Source organism: Elephas maximus, chromosome 24, assembly GCF_024166365.1.
Source record: "Elephas maximus indicus isolate mEleMax1 chromosome 24, mEleMax1 primary haplotype, whole genome shotgun sequence".
In the NCBI taxonomy this organism is placed as follows: domain Eukaryota; kingdom Metazoa; phylum Chordata; class Mammalia; order Proboscidea; family Elephantidae; genus Elephas; species Elephas maximus.
In genome coordinates, this window is record NC_064842.1 from 22,245,843 (window position 1) to 22,261,126 (window position 15,284).

Genomic DNA, 15,284 nt, shown 5'->3' on the forward strand with positions numbered 1-15,284 from the left:
GTTGCCAACTTCTTGCTGGGAGCTTGAGAAACAAAGGTGGATAATGCTTTGATTCTGTAGTGGGTTGTGTATTTACATAATTGAACGGACACATTTAAGAATAGCATTACCCTCAAGGCTCCATCTAGTCATTAAACAATACCTTCCTGTCGAGAGTAGGAGTGAGATAGGGTATGATTCGGATTGACCTCTGGCCACAGGTGAGTCACATACCTCTTTCAAATACGTGATTTTGCTGTGCCTGGTTAGTTTCTCTCATTATGATTTGGCTCCACCTCTAGACTTAACTGGAGCCCTGGCGGCACAGTGGTTAAGAGCTCAGCTGCTAACCACAAGGTCAGCAGTTCAAATCCATCATCCACTCGTTGGAAACCCTATGGAGCAGTTCTACTCTGTTCTATAGTGTCGTCATGAGTTGGAATTTACTCCAAGGCAATGGGCTTGGTTTGGCTCTAGATTTATCTAGCCTGAGAGGTCAGGGAATGAAGGGAGGGTGGGGCGAGGGCCTTTATGATCAGTTAAAAAACAAAGATTGGGTTGCACTTCTGCCTGGGATATAGAAAGCTGGAAAGAGCATCACTCTCACTTTAACAAGAAAAACTGGATAATCTACAAAATCGTGATTTTTCATTAGACCATCAGAGAGCTAAATCACGGGGCAACCGAACAGCCCTAGCTCTAAGGATAGATGGGAGCCTCCATGGAGAAGTGAGATGCTCATATTGGCTTACCTGGGACAGAGCATGGAAGGAAGATTGGGCTTCCATACAAGAGAGTAAGAAGAATGCAACGTAATTTTTAAATAAATTGTTAAAGGGTAAGCACGGGCTAGTACAAAGTATAGAACCCCTGGAGCTGCATACACAGGGAAGTTTGCACCCATTTGCAGACTCTTCTCCAAGACCTTCTGTGGGTGCCCACAGGAAAGATTGAGGGGAAGGCAGAAAACCTTCCCTTGGTGGTACAGGGATGGAGGAGGGGAGCAGCAATTATCGTAGGAAAGAAGCAAAGCCCGCCAGGACCGTTTTGTCCTACAGAATAAAACTTAAACTGCTGGGGAAGAACCGCAAACCTTGTTGCACTCAGGGCACAGGTAAAGGCCCAGTGTAACTGGCAAAGGGAAAGGAAAACAAAATCTCTGTTCCTGGGGAAGAGGCAAGAAATTGCCCAAGGCCCACACGTGGGTGGTATAAACAGTTAACATGCTCACTGCTAACTGAAAGTTTGGTGGTTCAAGTTCACCCAGAGGCATCTTGGGAGAGAGGCGTAGTAACCTACTTCCAAAAGATCACAGCCACCGAAATCCCTATGGAGCACAGAATGGCAACTGATACTGATATCACCAGGTAAGGGGCAAGGTCACGGAGAAAACCCCACTCTCGAGACTCAAGGATATAGGGCTACCTAAGGCTGAGACTGGACCAGGACAACAGAAGCATCAAGTAATAAGCAATAGCAGTCTACTGCTGGAGAGGGGCAAGAGCATAAAGAGTGACCCCTTCTGAGCCACAGGTGCATGAGGAAAGCTAAAAACTAAGGATAGAACAGAAACATTGAAAAAATACCCCTGGCACCACAGCTCCAACCCAAGCCCAAGGTAGCACAGGAAGAATTTGAAGTCAGTAGTGCACTTATTATGTTTGCGGCAAGATCAAGCCTCAAACCTGGCTAAACTCCTGAGTAGACTTACTAACATCCCACCCTAACAACCTACTAGTAGAAGAGGCATGCCAGTTACTTCCTAGTTCAAATATTATGTATCTCAGTCCCATTGTTGTTGTTGTTGCACATACAGCGACCCCATATGACAAAGAACTGCCCCATAGGATTTTCTTGGCTGTAATTTTTTAAGAAGCAGATTGCACTGCCTTTCTTCCATCGAGCCTCTAGGTGTGTTTGAACCACCAACCTTTTGATTAGCAGCTGTGTTCTTAACCATTGTGCCATATCAAAATACAGCACTCAATCAAAAACTGTGTGACACACAAGAAGAAAGAAAACACTGTCAGGGGACAAAGTACAGAACCAGGCGTCCCCATGTTGCAAATATCACAGGGAATTTAAAATAACTGTGATTAATATGTTAAAGGTTCTAGTGGAAAAGTTGGATAATATGTTCGAGCTGATGGGAAATATCAATAGACAGACGGAAACTATAAGAAAGAGTAAAAAGGAAATGCTAGGAACAAAAAACACAGTAGCAGCTGAAGAATTTTGGTTATACCATCACTAGATTCAACACAGCCAAGGAAAGATAAGCAGGAGACTTAAAGATGGGTCAATAGAAATTACCCAAACAGAAAAACAAAGTGGAAAAAAAGTAGAAAGTAACCATCACAGCATCCAACAGCTGTGGGACAAATTCAAACAATCTAACATATGTGCCTTTGAAAGAAAGTTCTGGCTATATACTTTCAAAATGAGTCATGAAAACCCTATGGATCAGAACAGAATATTGTCTGGATGTAAACATGCCAATGACCATGAAGATGGCACAGGACTGGCAATGTTTCATTATTATACATCAGGTCATCATATGTTGGAGTTGATTCAATGGTAGGTAACAATAACAACAACAACAACACAATGTATGTACAATTGGAATCCCAAAAAGAGAAGAGAAAGGATGGAAGTTAAATGGAAGAATGGAACTAGGAATTATGCTGCTTAATACATTGAGTTTCATTTTATTCCTTCTTTTCAGCACAGCGCCTTATCATTCCCTCAGCTCTGCTTCATGTCTTTCAAGATCAGAGCTTGTCTGCTGCTATTGTCCAGAGAGTAAACTTCAAGTCTTTCTAAGTGGTGAGAGTAGTTGACTGATTTTGTGCCTGAGAGATGGGATCTGTACTGCTTAATGCATTCTAACATTTTTGAAAATAGGGTGTGTCAATATAGTGAGTTTTTTTTCTTTCAGTGGTACATAATGATGCGTCTTATAATCAATAAGATCTTCAATTTGATGAAATACTACTATGATTTAAAAAAAAATCATAATATAGAAAACCAAATGAAACAGCTATAAAACTTAATAAATTATCAGGCTCACACCTTGCCTTATAGTACAGATGACTTCATAAGTTACTACGTTATTATGAGACAAACACCCCATAAACACCACCAAGGTCATAAAACGTTGTCAGCCATCCAAAGAAGCCCCATCCATTTGCCTTGTTCTAATATCAATGTCCTCCCTCTCCTCTAGGAATTGTGTTAGCAGTCACTTCCTTGTATATCTGTATGGCTAGATCTCTAAGCATTCAAGTTTAGTTTTGCTCATTTTTAAACTCCACAGCTTTCCTCTCCATTCCTTGTAATTTATCTGTTGAAAATTCCAGGGCATTGGACCTGAAGTTTCCGACAGTTTAGTTTTTGCTAATTGTGCACTCAGGCTACAGTTCAACATGTTCCTCTGTATACCCTGCAATTTGGCAGCTGGATCCAGAGGCTTCATCAGATTCATCTTCAATCCCTTTGGGGACACTATAGGTGATGTTGAGTTTTTTCCTTAGCAGGCACAAAATGTCCGGTTATATCTTTTTGTGATGTTAGCAGCAGTTGATTTGATGCTCAAAGTCTAAATCCATTACTCCACTAGGGGTTGCAAAACTGTGGTATTCTATCATTTCTTTTTCATTATTAGTTAGAATACTAGAAGATTTTTCTCTTCATCTGTCATTTGGTTACCCAGTGGTATAGTTCAGAGGAAAGGCAGAAAAAATGTTTGATTTCTTCCCTTTATTTACCAATTTTCAAAATAATAAATTGACATCCTATCATCTTCCAAAATGTGACTGTTTTTATGCTTATGATGGGCTTTAAAAAATTGCAGTTATTATCATTTTTGAAGATTTTCCCCATATTTGGACAGTGGGAGTCTCAAGTTGGCTCCTGAATCTTTCTGAAATTACACAGTAATCTTTGATGGGTTCTATTCATTTTGACAAGATGCTTCAGGCTTATATTCTTACATTTCCTGCCTCAGACTATTTTTGCCAAAAGCCCTGGTTTCTTTAAGGGGAAATGGTATCTTAAGACCCCAAGTTACGTGTTACTGGGTTGCTCATTTTTTCTAGGTCTCTTCAGTGTATGTGTGTGCGTATTCTCATGAGTTTATACTAATACCTCCAATTCAAATTCATAGCTACAAAGGTTTTAAACTTTATCTATTCTGTATTACTTCTGTATCTCTTTTTCCCATACCAAGGATAGAGCATTGTTCTCAAGAAAACAAGGGATGGATTAATGTATCTCCTAAATAATCATTTACTGTAACCCACATCATACACAAAACCATCCTGAATAACAATAGTAATATCAGATTACCATCAGCTGAACCAAATGTTTTTGCATAGGACTCCAGTTCTCTCTCTTTCTTTTAGAGTTGTATAAATATACTTACGATGACATGTGCAAAGACCTGGGGATAGAAAATCAAAAGGGAAGAACATGTTCAGCATTTCTCAAGCTGAAAGAACTGAAGAAAAAATTCAAGCTTTGAGTTGCAATACTGAAGGATTCTATGGGGGAAAATATTAAACAATGCAGGAAGAATCAAAACAAGATGGAAGGAATACACAGAGTCACTATACCAAAAAGCATTGGTCGACACTCAACCATTTCAAGAGGTAACACGTGATCAGGAACTGATGGTACTGAAGGAAAAAGTCCAAGCAGCACTGAAGGCACTGGCAAAAAACAAGGCTCCAGGAATTGACAGAATATCAATTGAGATGTTTTACTCGTCTATGCAAAGAAATGTGGAAGACAGCTATCTGGCCAACTGACTGGAAGTGACCCATATTTATGCCTATTCCCAAGAAAGGTGATCCAACTGAATGCAGAAATTATTGAACAATATCATTAATATCACACACAAGCAAAATTTTGCTGAAGATCATTCAAAAGCGGCTACAGCAGTGTATCAACAGGGAACTGCCAGAAATTCAAGCCAGATTTAGAAGAGGACATGGAACCAGGGATATCATTGCTGATGACAGATGGATTTTGCTTGAAAGCAAAGAATACCAGAAAGATATTTACCTGTGTTTTATTGACTATGGTAAGGCATTCAACTGTGTGGTTCATAACAAATTATAGATAACATTGTGAAGAATGGGAATTCTAGAACACTTAATTGTGCTCATGAGGAATCTGTACATGGATCAAGTTGCAGTCATTTGAATAGAACAAGGGGATACTGCATGGTTTAAAGTTAGGAAAGGTGTGTGTCAGGGTTGTAGCCTTTCACCATACCTATTCAATCTGTATGCTGAGCAAATAATACAAGAAGCTGGACTATATTAAGAATGGGGTATCAGCATTGGAGGAAGATTCATTAACAACCTGCATTATGCAGATACAACCTTGCTTGCTGAAAGTGAAGAGGATTTGAAGCACTTACTGATAAAAATCAAAGACCACAGCCTTCAGTATGGATTACGCCTCAACATAAAGAAAAGAAAAATCTTAACAACTAGACCAATAAGCAACACCATGGTAAATGGAGAAAAGATTGAGGTTGTCAAGGGTTTCATTTTACTTGGATCCACAATCAACACCTATGGAAGCAGCAGTCAAGAAGTCAAAAGATGCATTGCCTTGGACAAATCAGCTGCGAGAGATTTCTTTAAAGTGTTAACAAGTGAAGACGTAGCCTTGAGGACTATGGAGCACCTGACCCAAGCCATGGTGTTTTCATTCACCTCATATGCATGTGAAAGCTGGACGATGAAAAAGGAAGACCAAAGAATTGATGCCTTTGAATTGTGGCGTTGGCAAAGAGTATTGAATATACCATAGATTGGCAAAAGAATGAACAAATCTGTCTTGGAAGAAGTGCACCCAGAATGCTCCCTAGAAGTAAGGATGGTGAGACTGTGTCTACATACTTTAGACATGTTATCAGGAGGGATCAGTCCCTGGAGAAAGACATCATGCTTAGTAAAGTAGCGGGTCGGCAAAAAAGAGGGAGACCCTCAACAAGATGGATTGTCATAGTGGCTGCAACAATAGCCTCAAGAGTAGCAATAATTGTGGCGATGGCGCAGAACTGGGCAGTGTTTTGTTCTGTTGTACTTAGGGTTGCAATGAGTCAGAATGGAACTGATGGCACCTAACAACAACATAAAAACAGTGGGTTCGGTTTGGTTTCGGTTAACAACATACTTATGTTGTCTGCACGTATAGCCATCACATACTATACTTTCTTCCTTTTAGCCTTCATTTAGTTTTTATTGTACAAGTAACTATGTTTAATGCTCACCACCAGTCTTTATGTTGCTATCTCTAGTTATTTTGGTTATCTGGAGCTTATTTTCCAGTAGATTCCTCAAAAAGAACTCAAGGGAACAATATTTTCCAAGTTCTTGTATGTTAGTTAGATAAGTTTCTGTGCACTTTATACTTGAAAGTCAATTTTGTTGGACGTAAAATCCTTGGTTCACATTTTGAGTATCTTAAAAACCATATTCCATTTCTTCAGTTTGTGGAAAAGTCTGATGATAGTCTTATTTTTTCTTATATATGCAATTTGCTGTTTTCACCTAGATGCCTAAAGGATCTTTTCTTTACAGTTCAGTAGCTTGGTTATTTGTCTTGGAGTTGGCTGTTCTGGGTTAATACTTTGGTGAGTTTTCTTGAAAAAAAAAAAAAAGTATATAATTTCCTTCAGAAATACATAACTATATATGATTATATATCTATATAATTTCCTTCACTCCTTTTATCTGTATTGGGTCTTCTTTCCCTACCTTCAATATTGGTCACTTTCTCTTGAATCCTTTCTTCACTTTTTTATTTTTGCCTTCTTTCTTTTAAGGTATTATTTGTAGTGTGTGCCTTCTAGTTTAGCATTCACTTCTGAAGTGTTTTTATTTCTAATGCTTTCCTAAGAGTTTTTGTTTTTCTAGTTGTAAATGTCTTATATCATTTTATCTTTTAGCACACTTTGAAATGGGTTAGTTTTGATCTGTCCAGTGGGTATATTATTCTGGTAGATTTGCACTCTTTAGGGATGCTATTTTACTCTTGATTCTTTTTTCTTAAAATAACTTTGTGTGAGATTGACCTAAAAACTTTTCTATGGCAAGATTAGTTTTCCTAAACTTTGAGAAGCATGGCTCATGGGAGCCTAACTTCAGTTTGTTTTCTTTAAGTGTTCAAAGGCATGGTGTCCTGCTGTTATTTCTCTACTAGCTGTTCTTCCTCCACTTGTATTTTAACCTTTCTTTGCCTCTGTTGTTCCTCTTGTTCAATTTTGGCTTTACTTCCAGCAGTTTCTCTTCTGTGGGAGACTCTGTCCTGAAAGAGCCCCGTCTTATCAGTTTTAATAGTTTACAGGGACTAGGCTGTTTCAATCCTTCAGACCTTACCACCGGCCTCTAGCACTCACCCACTATTGGAACAGGCAAAGCTCTTCATGCTTTCCAGTAGTTATTCTAAAGTTATGTTCTTATGTTCTCAGGTCCATCCAATGCCCTGCTGTCTCCCTCTACTTCTCAATAGGTGCTAACACCATGCAGGCTTGCAGCTGTTGGTGGCTTGTCTTCACTCATTTATATTTTCTGATTTGAGGACAGTATGTCACCTAAATTTGTTGTAAATGTTCTCCATAGGCTTTTGGTTTTGCTATCCAGTTGCTTTTATGAGGGGATTTAGAGGCTGCAAAAATATGGCACAGGTGCCATCTTCCCAGAATCTCTCACAGTTTTCTCATAAGTTTTCAGTCCTACTTTTAGCATCGCCCTGTCCCTCTGCCTTCTGAGGAGCCTGTGTGACATCCCCATTTAATGAGCCCAGCTAGACTTGTACTTCTTGTTGGTTTCCCCCACTGGAGAAACTATCACTTCTTCATTAAATCACTTACCATTCTTCCATTCATGTTCCAAACCCGTCTGATTTTTCTCTTTTTCCTTTCTGTTAACTCTTGTGACTCTGCAGGGTTTTATCCCTTTTCTGTTATGTAAATGGAGCTTCAAGAGTGAGATTAAACTTTTTGTAGACAATGTTTGGCTCATTCTTAGTTTTTTCTATAAGAAACATTCCAAAGAAATTCAAATTTGCTTTTGTTCTTTAGTGTACTAAGTTGAATAGTGTCCCCCACAATTCATGTCCTTCCCAGAACCTCAAAATATGACCTTATTTGGAAATAGGATCTCTGCAGATGTAATTGGTTAAGGTGGTCATTTGGAGTACAGTGGGCACGGAACCCAGCATGACTGGTATCCTTATAAGACACAGAGACACATGGGGAAGGATGCCATGTGACAACAGAGGCAGAGTGGTGTAATTCCTCTACAAATCAACGAATGCCAAGATGGTGGGCAGCCACCAGAGCTAGAAAAGAGGCATGGAAAAGACACTCAGAACCTTCCAGAAGGAACCAGCCTTGTCAGCACCTTGATTTCAGACTTTTAGCCTCCAAGCTGTTCAGAGAATAAATTTCCATTGTTAAGCTGCCCGGTTTGTGGTACTTTGCTATGGCAGCCCCAGGAAATGAATATATTTTAATTAGATCTTTTGTGGGATCTATGTTTTTTTTGCTGGTTTTTACAATTTTGATGTATTGTTTTTGTTCCATTTCGACTCATTCATCCAAGAGTCGCCTAAGTCTCACTTAAAAATTAAAATACTGTGTCCCCTTCATCCATCCTTTATATCTCAGATACGTTTATATTCCCTATACTTCCTCTCACGTCAGATCTTCACTTGTATAAGTGGTTCTCTTTCCAGGCATTTGCCTATTGTTTTGCAGAATGTACATATCACAGACCCTGTAGTTCTGGTACTTCATATTGCCTTTAGGGATCTTAGTTTTAATATGTATTAAGGAGTTCTCGGCCCACACTTTAAGACATATTAAGAAACACTGAGGATATTTCTGAAGTTTAAAGTTATTAATGGCATAAGTAGTAGTTCATTTTATATTAGGCTGAAAGCAGTTTTCCACCAGTGTCAACCTGTAACCCAGCCACACTTGAGGGATACCAGACCATCATCCCAGACATGTAATGCTCTTCCACCTGACCAGCCACCCGCCTCAGCCCAGTAACTTTATCTTCAATTCAACCTGAAGAACAGACAGGAAAAGCAGGTGGGGAAATTTTAAAGGCTGAAGAAATACAGTGATTTTTCTCTAGAATAAAATGATTATAGAATTGTGGTTTTTCACTTATCCTTATATGTGACAACATTATAGATATCTTTAGAGTAGATTTTTTTAAATTTCAGGGAACTTGCACAATTCACATTAAAACTTTCAACAAGCTGTCAGAGATAAAAATGATTCCTCTATTTAGCTTCTTACGAAAATATAAAAAGCTGAGCAAAAGAAACAATTACATAGTTAATATACAAAATGTACTCTATTTTAAAAATGACATAGATCTAAAAACAAATCTTTCAGGCTGGTAACTGCCTCATTCCCAAATAGGGACTTCAAATTGATTGAGATCCTCTTGCAGGCAACAGCCTCCCAAGCAGCCTGCGTTACTGGAATATTGCTCTCTGAACGCGAGTACATTCGGGTTTGTTAAATATATCATCTTCTGCATCTGGAGTTAGTTGGATGTTGTCTTCGACTGGAGACAGGGGAGCTGGCTTCTTACAAGAAGGAAGCTTTTCAGAATTTCTGCAAAATATAAGAATATAATAAAGTGAACTTGGTGTTTTTAGGGGGCCAGTAATTAGAGAATAACCTACCAGGACAAATAGAGGTGTATGAAGGACCCAAGGGCTTCCCCTCATTGTAGATGGATAATTTAGGAAAATAAATAGCTTTCAATCCAGTAGTGTGATAACAACACTACCCTCCCATCTCCTAACTAACAAGAACTTCATTCTCATTACAATCCTGACAGATAAGAAGGGGAGAAACCCAACAACAGAAAGACTCCAAAAGTTAGGTTTAGAACTGAGATTTTTTTTAGTTTGCCAGTTTTTTACTAGAAGAAAGTACAGAAATTAAAGTTACATATACTCACATAGAGTCAGCTAAAGGGACTAAATTTTTTTTTTTTTTTTAGTCCCTTTAGCTGACTCTATGTGAGTACATGTAAAGGGACTAGAGGGAAATAATTCTCTTATGTGAGAGGAACAGAAATTGATTTCATAAGAAATTAGGAAAAGAGTTGGGAGAAAGGTATTGAAATTAGAGAGGAAAAAAAAGTTTTTCCTATTTTGGGATAAGGACTGAGGCAACTCACTTTTTAAATCCAAAATTTCTCCAGAGCTCACTGATTTTTATCTGCAGTCCTGGCTTGTTCTCAGCGTTACGATGGTTCCTTCTCTGGAGGCTTGCTGCCTTCTTACTCAGCCCACTGACCTTGGCAGGTACTAGGGGCTTGATCTTGGTTGTAGAAAGAGACTCTGCGGAACTAGATTTATACAGCCCGGGAACCTGAAGATTAAATGCCCCAGCTTTTAAGACTGTTTTGTTACAGCAGCTACCTTTTGTTAATTTCAAACTATTCTTTATACACTGGCACATAAAAATAATCCACAGGCAATGGGTAAAAATGTGCTATTTATAAATGTCTACTACAGAAATTATCATAATTATGTTAACAGGTAATACGTGCATTTGCACAAAATTCAAGAGTCACAAAAGAATAGAAAGAAAAGTAGGCCTCCCGTACCCTCTCCTCCCTCCAGAGACAATCACTGTTACCTTCCTGTGTAACCACTGAACCGTTTACACACACACATACACAACTGGCAGCATACTGTTGTGTACTTTGTTTTTCACACCGAATATTATATCTTGATTCCACTTAAGATATATCTTGGAGATTTTTCCATTTCACAAGTAGAACTGAATTTTGTTTTGAATAGGTTGCCTGTTCTTCCATTGTAAAGGTATGTCATCATTTACTTAAACAAATCTCTACTGACATTTATGTTGTTTCCACTGAAAGGTTGATTTTTACCCTGAGATCAATATGGAGCCAATGACGTGTTGTGGTTGTTATCAAGGACAGCGAGTGTGAGGTATATAAAACAAGGCTTTGAAAGGGATTAGTCTGCCAGAGGGTGCAGAAGGAATGGGAAGGTTAAAACAAAGGTTCACAAATGAAGGATGAAATCCTGAACCAGGGTGCCGGTGATGGGAAAAAAGAGTGTGACCAAGAGACAAGACAGTGAAAGAAATGTTAGGAATTAGGTATACACGTTTTTTTCTTTCCCTGTGTAGAAGGATTGAGCTGGCAGTTATAAAGAAAAAGAGCAGCCCTGAGATTTTGAAGTTAAGTGTCAAAGAGAATAATATAATTTAATTCAGCAGATAGAAATAAAAACGTTCTGAGAAGAAGTGGTTAGAGGTAAAAAAAAAAAAAAAAAATTTTTTTATTTTAGACATTAGAGAAGAGAACAAGAGGGAGGGTCCATCTGGCGAGGCACCAAAACAGAAGTGATAGTTAAAACTTGACAGTGCAGATCTTGGAGGCCGAATATTTAATTAAAAAAAAAAAAAAAGGATGTTTTCATGTCTAGACATAACTCCTTTTGGGAAAGTACTTTTCTACATGTCTAATTCTATCCACCAGTGCAAATAATTCTGTAAGTACCTTTCCAGACTTTTGACTATGATTGTGCAAACATACACGTGTGCAAGAGTCTTTTTAAGTATTTAAAAGAAAAAAACCCAGCATGATATACATATTGTTTAATAACATGTTTTCCCCTATTACTCCAATTTACTTTTCCATATTAAATTTTCCATATTACTCCAAAGCATAATACAGATATCTTTCCAATTTAGTATATATGTTTGAGAGGAGTTCTGGTGGTGCAGTGGTTAAAGTGCTTGGCTGCTAACTGAAAAGTCAGTGGTTGGAACCCACCAGTGGCTCCGGGGGAGAAAAATGTGGCAGTCTGCTTCAGTAAAGACTTACAGTCTTAGGAATCCTATGCAGCAGTTCTACTCTGTCCTGTATGGTTGCTACGAGTCAGGATTGACTCGATGGCAACGGGTTTTTTTCTGTATGTTTGAAAATGCCTTTCTCATGCAAAGATTTTAAAAATAGTCTCAAATTTATATATTTTATATCTTTAATCTCTTTGGGATTTTTTTAGTGTAAGATGGGAATCTTCTTTCGAATGTATATGCAGATCATTTATTGAAAAATTTAAAATGTTTTTATGCTTTTAGAAAAATATGCAAAAAAAATGTGAAAACAACAGAAAAAAATTTACCTATATCTCTACATCTAATAGCTTAAAATCAATAATGTATTTAGTAATCCACTCCTGCACTGTTAGATATTTTGATTATTTCCACCTTTCCACTATTGTAACCAATGCAGGAACAAGCGTTCTTGTACCTAAATTCTGACTATTTCTTGGGGCTCGAGTTCTAGAACACACTTACTGGGTCAAACTATTTGAACTCTTTGGCAATAAGCATACCACCAAATTGCTTTCCAGAATTGGCAGACTAATTCACTCTCTTAAATATGAGACTGTTCATCTCACTATACCCCATAAAAGATGAGTACAATTAAGAACACATTTTGGAAATCAGAGATGTAAGAAACTGTATTAATTTAATTTGCATTCTTTGAATATAAGTAAGGTTGAACATGCTTTCATATATTATTCAACCATACGTACTTTTTGTTCTGTGATCTCTGTTCGTGTCCCTTGCCCATTTTTAAGCTAGGAATTAGTGCTTTCCCACTGATGGGCAAGAACATTTAAATTACAAACTACACTTTCATTATGCAGTCACCCAAACATTTATCTACTTGGATTAAAAACCTGGCTTATTATGAGTACACAGTTTCTAGAAAGCCTTTTGGCAATAGATAATCAAAGACTTAAATCAGACAGGCCTTTGAACCAGTGATGTTACTCCATGGAATTCATCTCTAGGAAATAAGATGTACTCAAATATTTAGTCACAAGATTGTGGTTGCAATACTGTTGGCTATAGCAAAAATTTTGAAAGGTAAATGACAAACATAAGGGGAATAGCTAAACCATACAATGGCATATTATATAGCAACTGTAAGTAATTATACTTTATTTATATGGCTGCTAACCAAAGGGTCAGCAGTTCAAATCCTGCTAACCAAAGGGTCAGCAGTTCCAATCCACCAACTGCTCCTTGGAAGCCTTATGGGGCAGTTCTACTCTGTCCTACAGGGCCACTATGAATTGTAATCAACTCAATGGCAACAGGTTTTTGGTTTATAAGTAATTATACAAGTACATGGAAAAAGAATTTTAATATACACTACAAGAGAAATGGCAGGTTTCATAACTTAAACACCTACAATACAATCACACACAAACATGATTCTAGAAGGTTTGGAAATAGTCTTTTTGTGTAAATAAGGGAAAAAAAAAACACCCAAACGAGTTGCTGCCAAGCTGATTCCGACTCCTGGAGGCCCGACGTGTGTCAGAGTAGAGTTGTGTTCCATAGGACTTTCAGTGGCTGATTTTTGGGAAGTAGATCGCCAGGCCTTTCTTCCAAGGAGCCTCTGAGTGGATCTGAACCACCATCCTTTCGGTTAGCAACAAGCACGTTAACCATTCGCACCACCCAGGGACTCCGGTAAATAAGAAAAAAGGTACAGGTAGTCCCCATTTACGATGGGGTTCCATTCCGACGACTCTGTCCTAAGTTGGTTCTGACATAAGACAACTCCTTTTTTAAAGTTTTCGTTGTTATTCCTTTAACTATCAGTATCTGTATAAATCTGGCAGTGTTTACAACAGTAAACCATAAAATTGAACATCTGCGAGGGAGTACCTGAGAATGATAACATTAGCAAACTATGCACTGCGACACATCGCTAACCATAAGACGCACCTCTCCCCTAAAAAAGGATGGTTGTAAGTGCAGTTTGTTGTACTTGAACATGTCCTAAGTCTGGGACCACCTGTATCTTAATTTTGCTTATATTTCTCCTTTTTTTTTTTTTTTTTTTAATCATGAACAAGCAGTATTTCTGAATTAAAAAAACAATTTTTTAAAATAAACGTTTTACCTTGTTCCTTCGAAGTCTGTCTTTTTTCGAAAAGTGAGATAAATGCAGCTTGGAGTTTTGGTAATCTTGATTATCAAGTGACTTAAAATTACAGTCAGATCCCTAGATGCCCCAGATTAAAAAAAGAAAAACTCGGTTTTTACTCTGGAATTTTTATGACAACCAATATTCAACAAAATGTAAAACAAGTAAAATTAGACAACCAGTGTAAACAAAAATTTCAGAGGAAAGACATATAAAAAACACTCGGTAGAATTAAAGAATGAAAATGAAGCTAATACGAAAAGGCTGATGTTTGCCAGTGATCTTACTGAAGAAACAGGCTAGTGTTTCAGCTGGGGAAGTCAATTGTATCGGACAAAGTATATTTTTAAAATTGACGCCTTTTCTGAACTGTTTTAGGCATCTGTCAAAATGCTGACTCAGATAAAACAAGAGTCTGCTGCTATAAGACCACTGCTTTACTCAAGCTTGGCTGACAGTCTTCCTAAATTGCTAACTTTAACTACTACAGCACGTGCCTTCTTTTAATTGTGCAACATGTTGGACATTAAAGAAGAAAACAGGCATCTACTTTTAGGAAGTAGAGTAGCACTGCACACTGAACTTCAGCAATGACTTTAAGACCCACTCCCAGCCCCCAGTCTCACCATGTAAGACTCTTCTAGAGACAGAGTTTCCTCATTATCTGAATTCCTGTGTAAGTCCATTAAAAAAGGACAATGAGAAGAAATCAGAAGACTTTACCGTTTCTGCATTTTTCCAAGAGGTTTTTTTTTTTTTTTAAATATTTATCTTAGGATTCTACGCAACGTTCACCCCACTGCCATCCAGTCAATTTCAACTCATAGTGACCCTATAGGACACAGTAGAACTGCTCCACAGGGTTCCCAAGGCTGTAAATCTTTACGGAAGCAGACCGCCACATCTTCCTACCGTGGTGCTGCTGGTAGGCTGCTGACCTTTTGGTTAGCAGCTGAGCACTTAACCGTTGCACCACCAGGGCTCTTTATACAATATCATATATTTTAAAAACAACCCAATATTGAAAAATACATCGTTAACTTGCATTATAACTTATACGGAAAGTCTAATATTCTTTGTTCATGGCTAACAGTGTTAACTCTGGACTAAATACTTTCTTAAAGGTTTTAAGTGAGATCCTAAGATAATTCACTTCACGTAAGGTCAGTGAAAGGAACTCCGGTGGCACAATAGTTAGGAGATCTGCTGATAACCAAAAGGTTGGTGGTTGGAACTCACAAGCCCCTCTGCGGGAAAAAAAAAGGC

General features: G+C 38.1%; 1 protein-coding gene across 6 annotated transcripts in view; it reads right to left on the reverse strand.

Moving 5' to 3' along the window:
• Positions 1-8,908: 8,908 nt before the first annotated feature.
• Positions 8,909-15,284, reverse strand: part of EXO1 (exonuclease 1) — a 36,865-nt gene continuing 30,489 nt past the window's right edge. For 4 of the 6 annotated variants that reach the window (XM_049868545.1, XM_049868542.1, XM_049868539.1 and 1 more), the window contains 3 exons: positions 13,995-14,096; positions 10,206-10,399; positions 8,909-9,631 (listed from right to left, as the gene is read on the reverse strand). In XM_049868545.1, the coding sequence (XP_049724502.1) occupies positions 9,490-9,631; positions 10,206-10,399; positions 13,995-14,096 (438 nt within the window). In that variant the 3' untranslated portion in view covers positions 8,909-9,489. Of the gene's footprint in view, positions 9,632-10,201; positions 10,400-13,994; positions 14,097-15,284 lie in introns of those variants that run through there. The other 2 variants (XM_049868543.1, XM_049868544.1) reach the window with 2 other exon arrangements.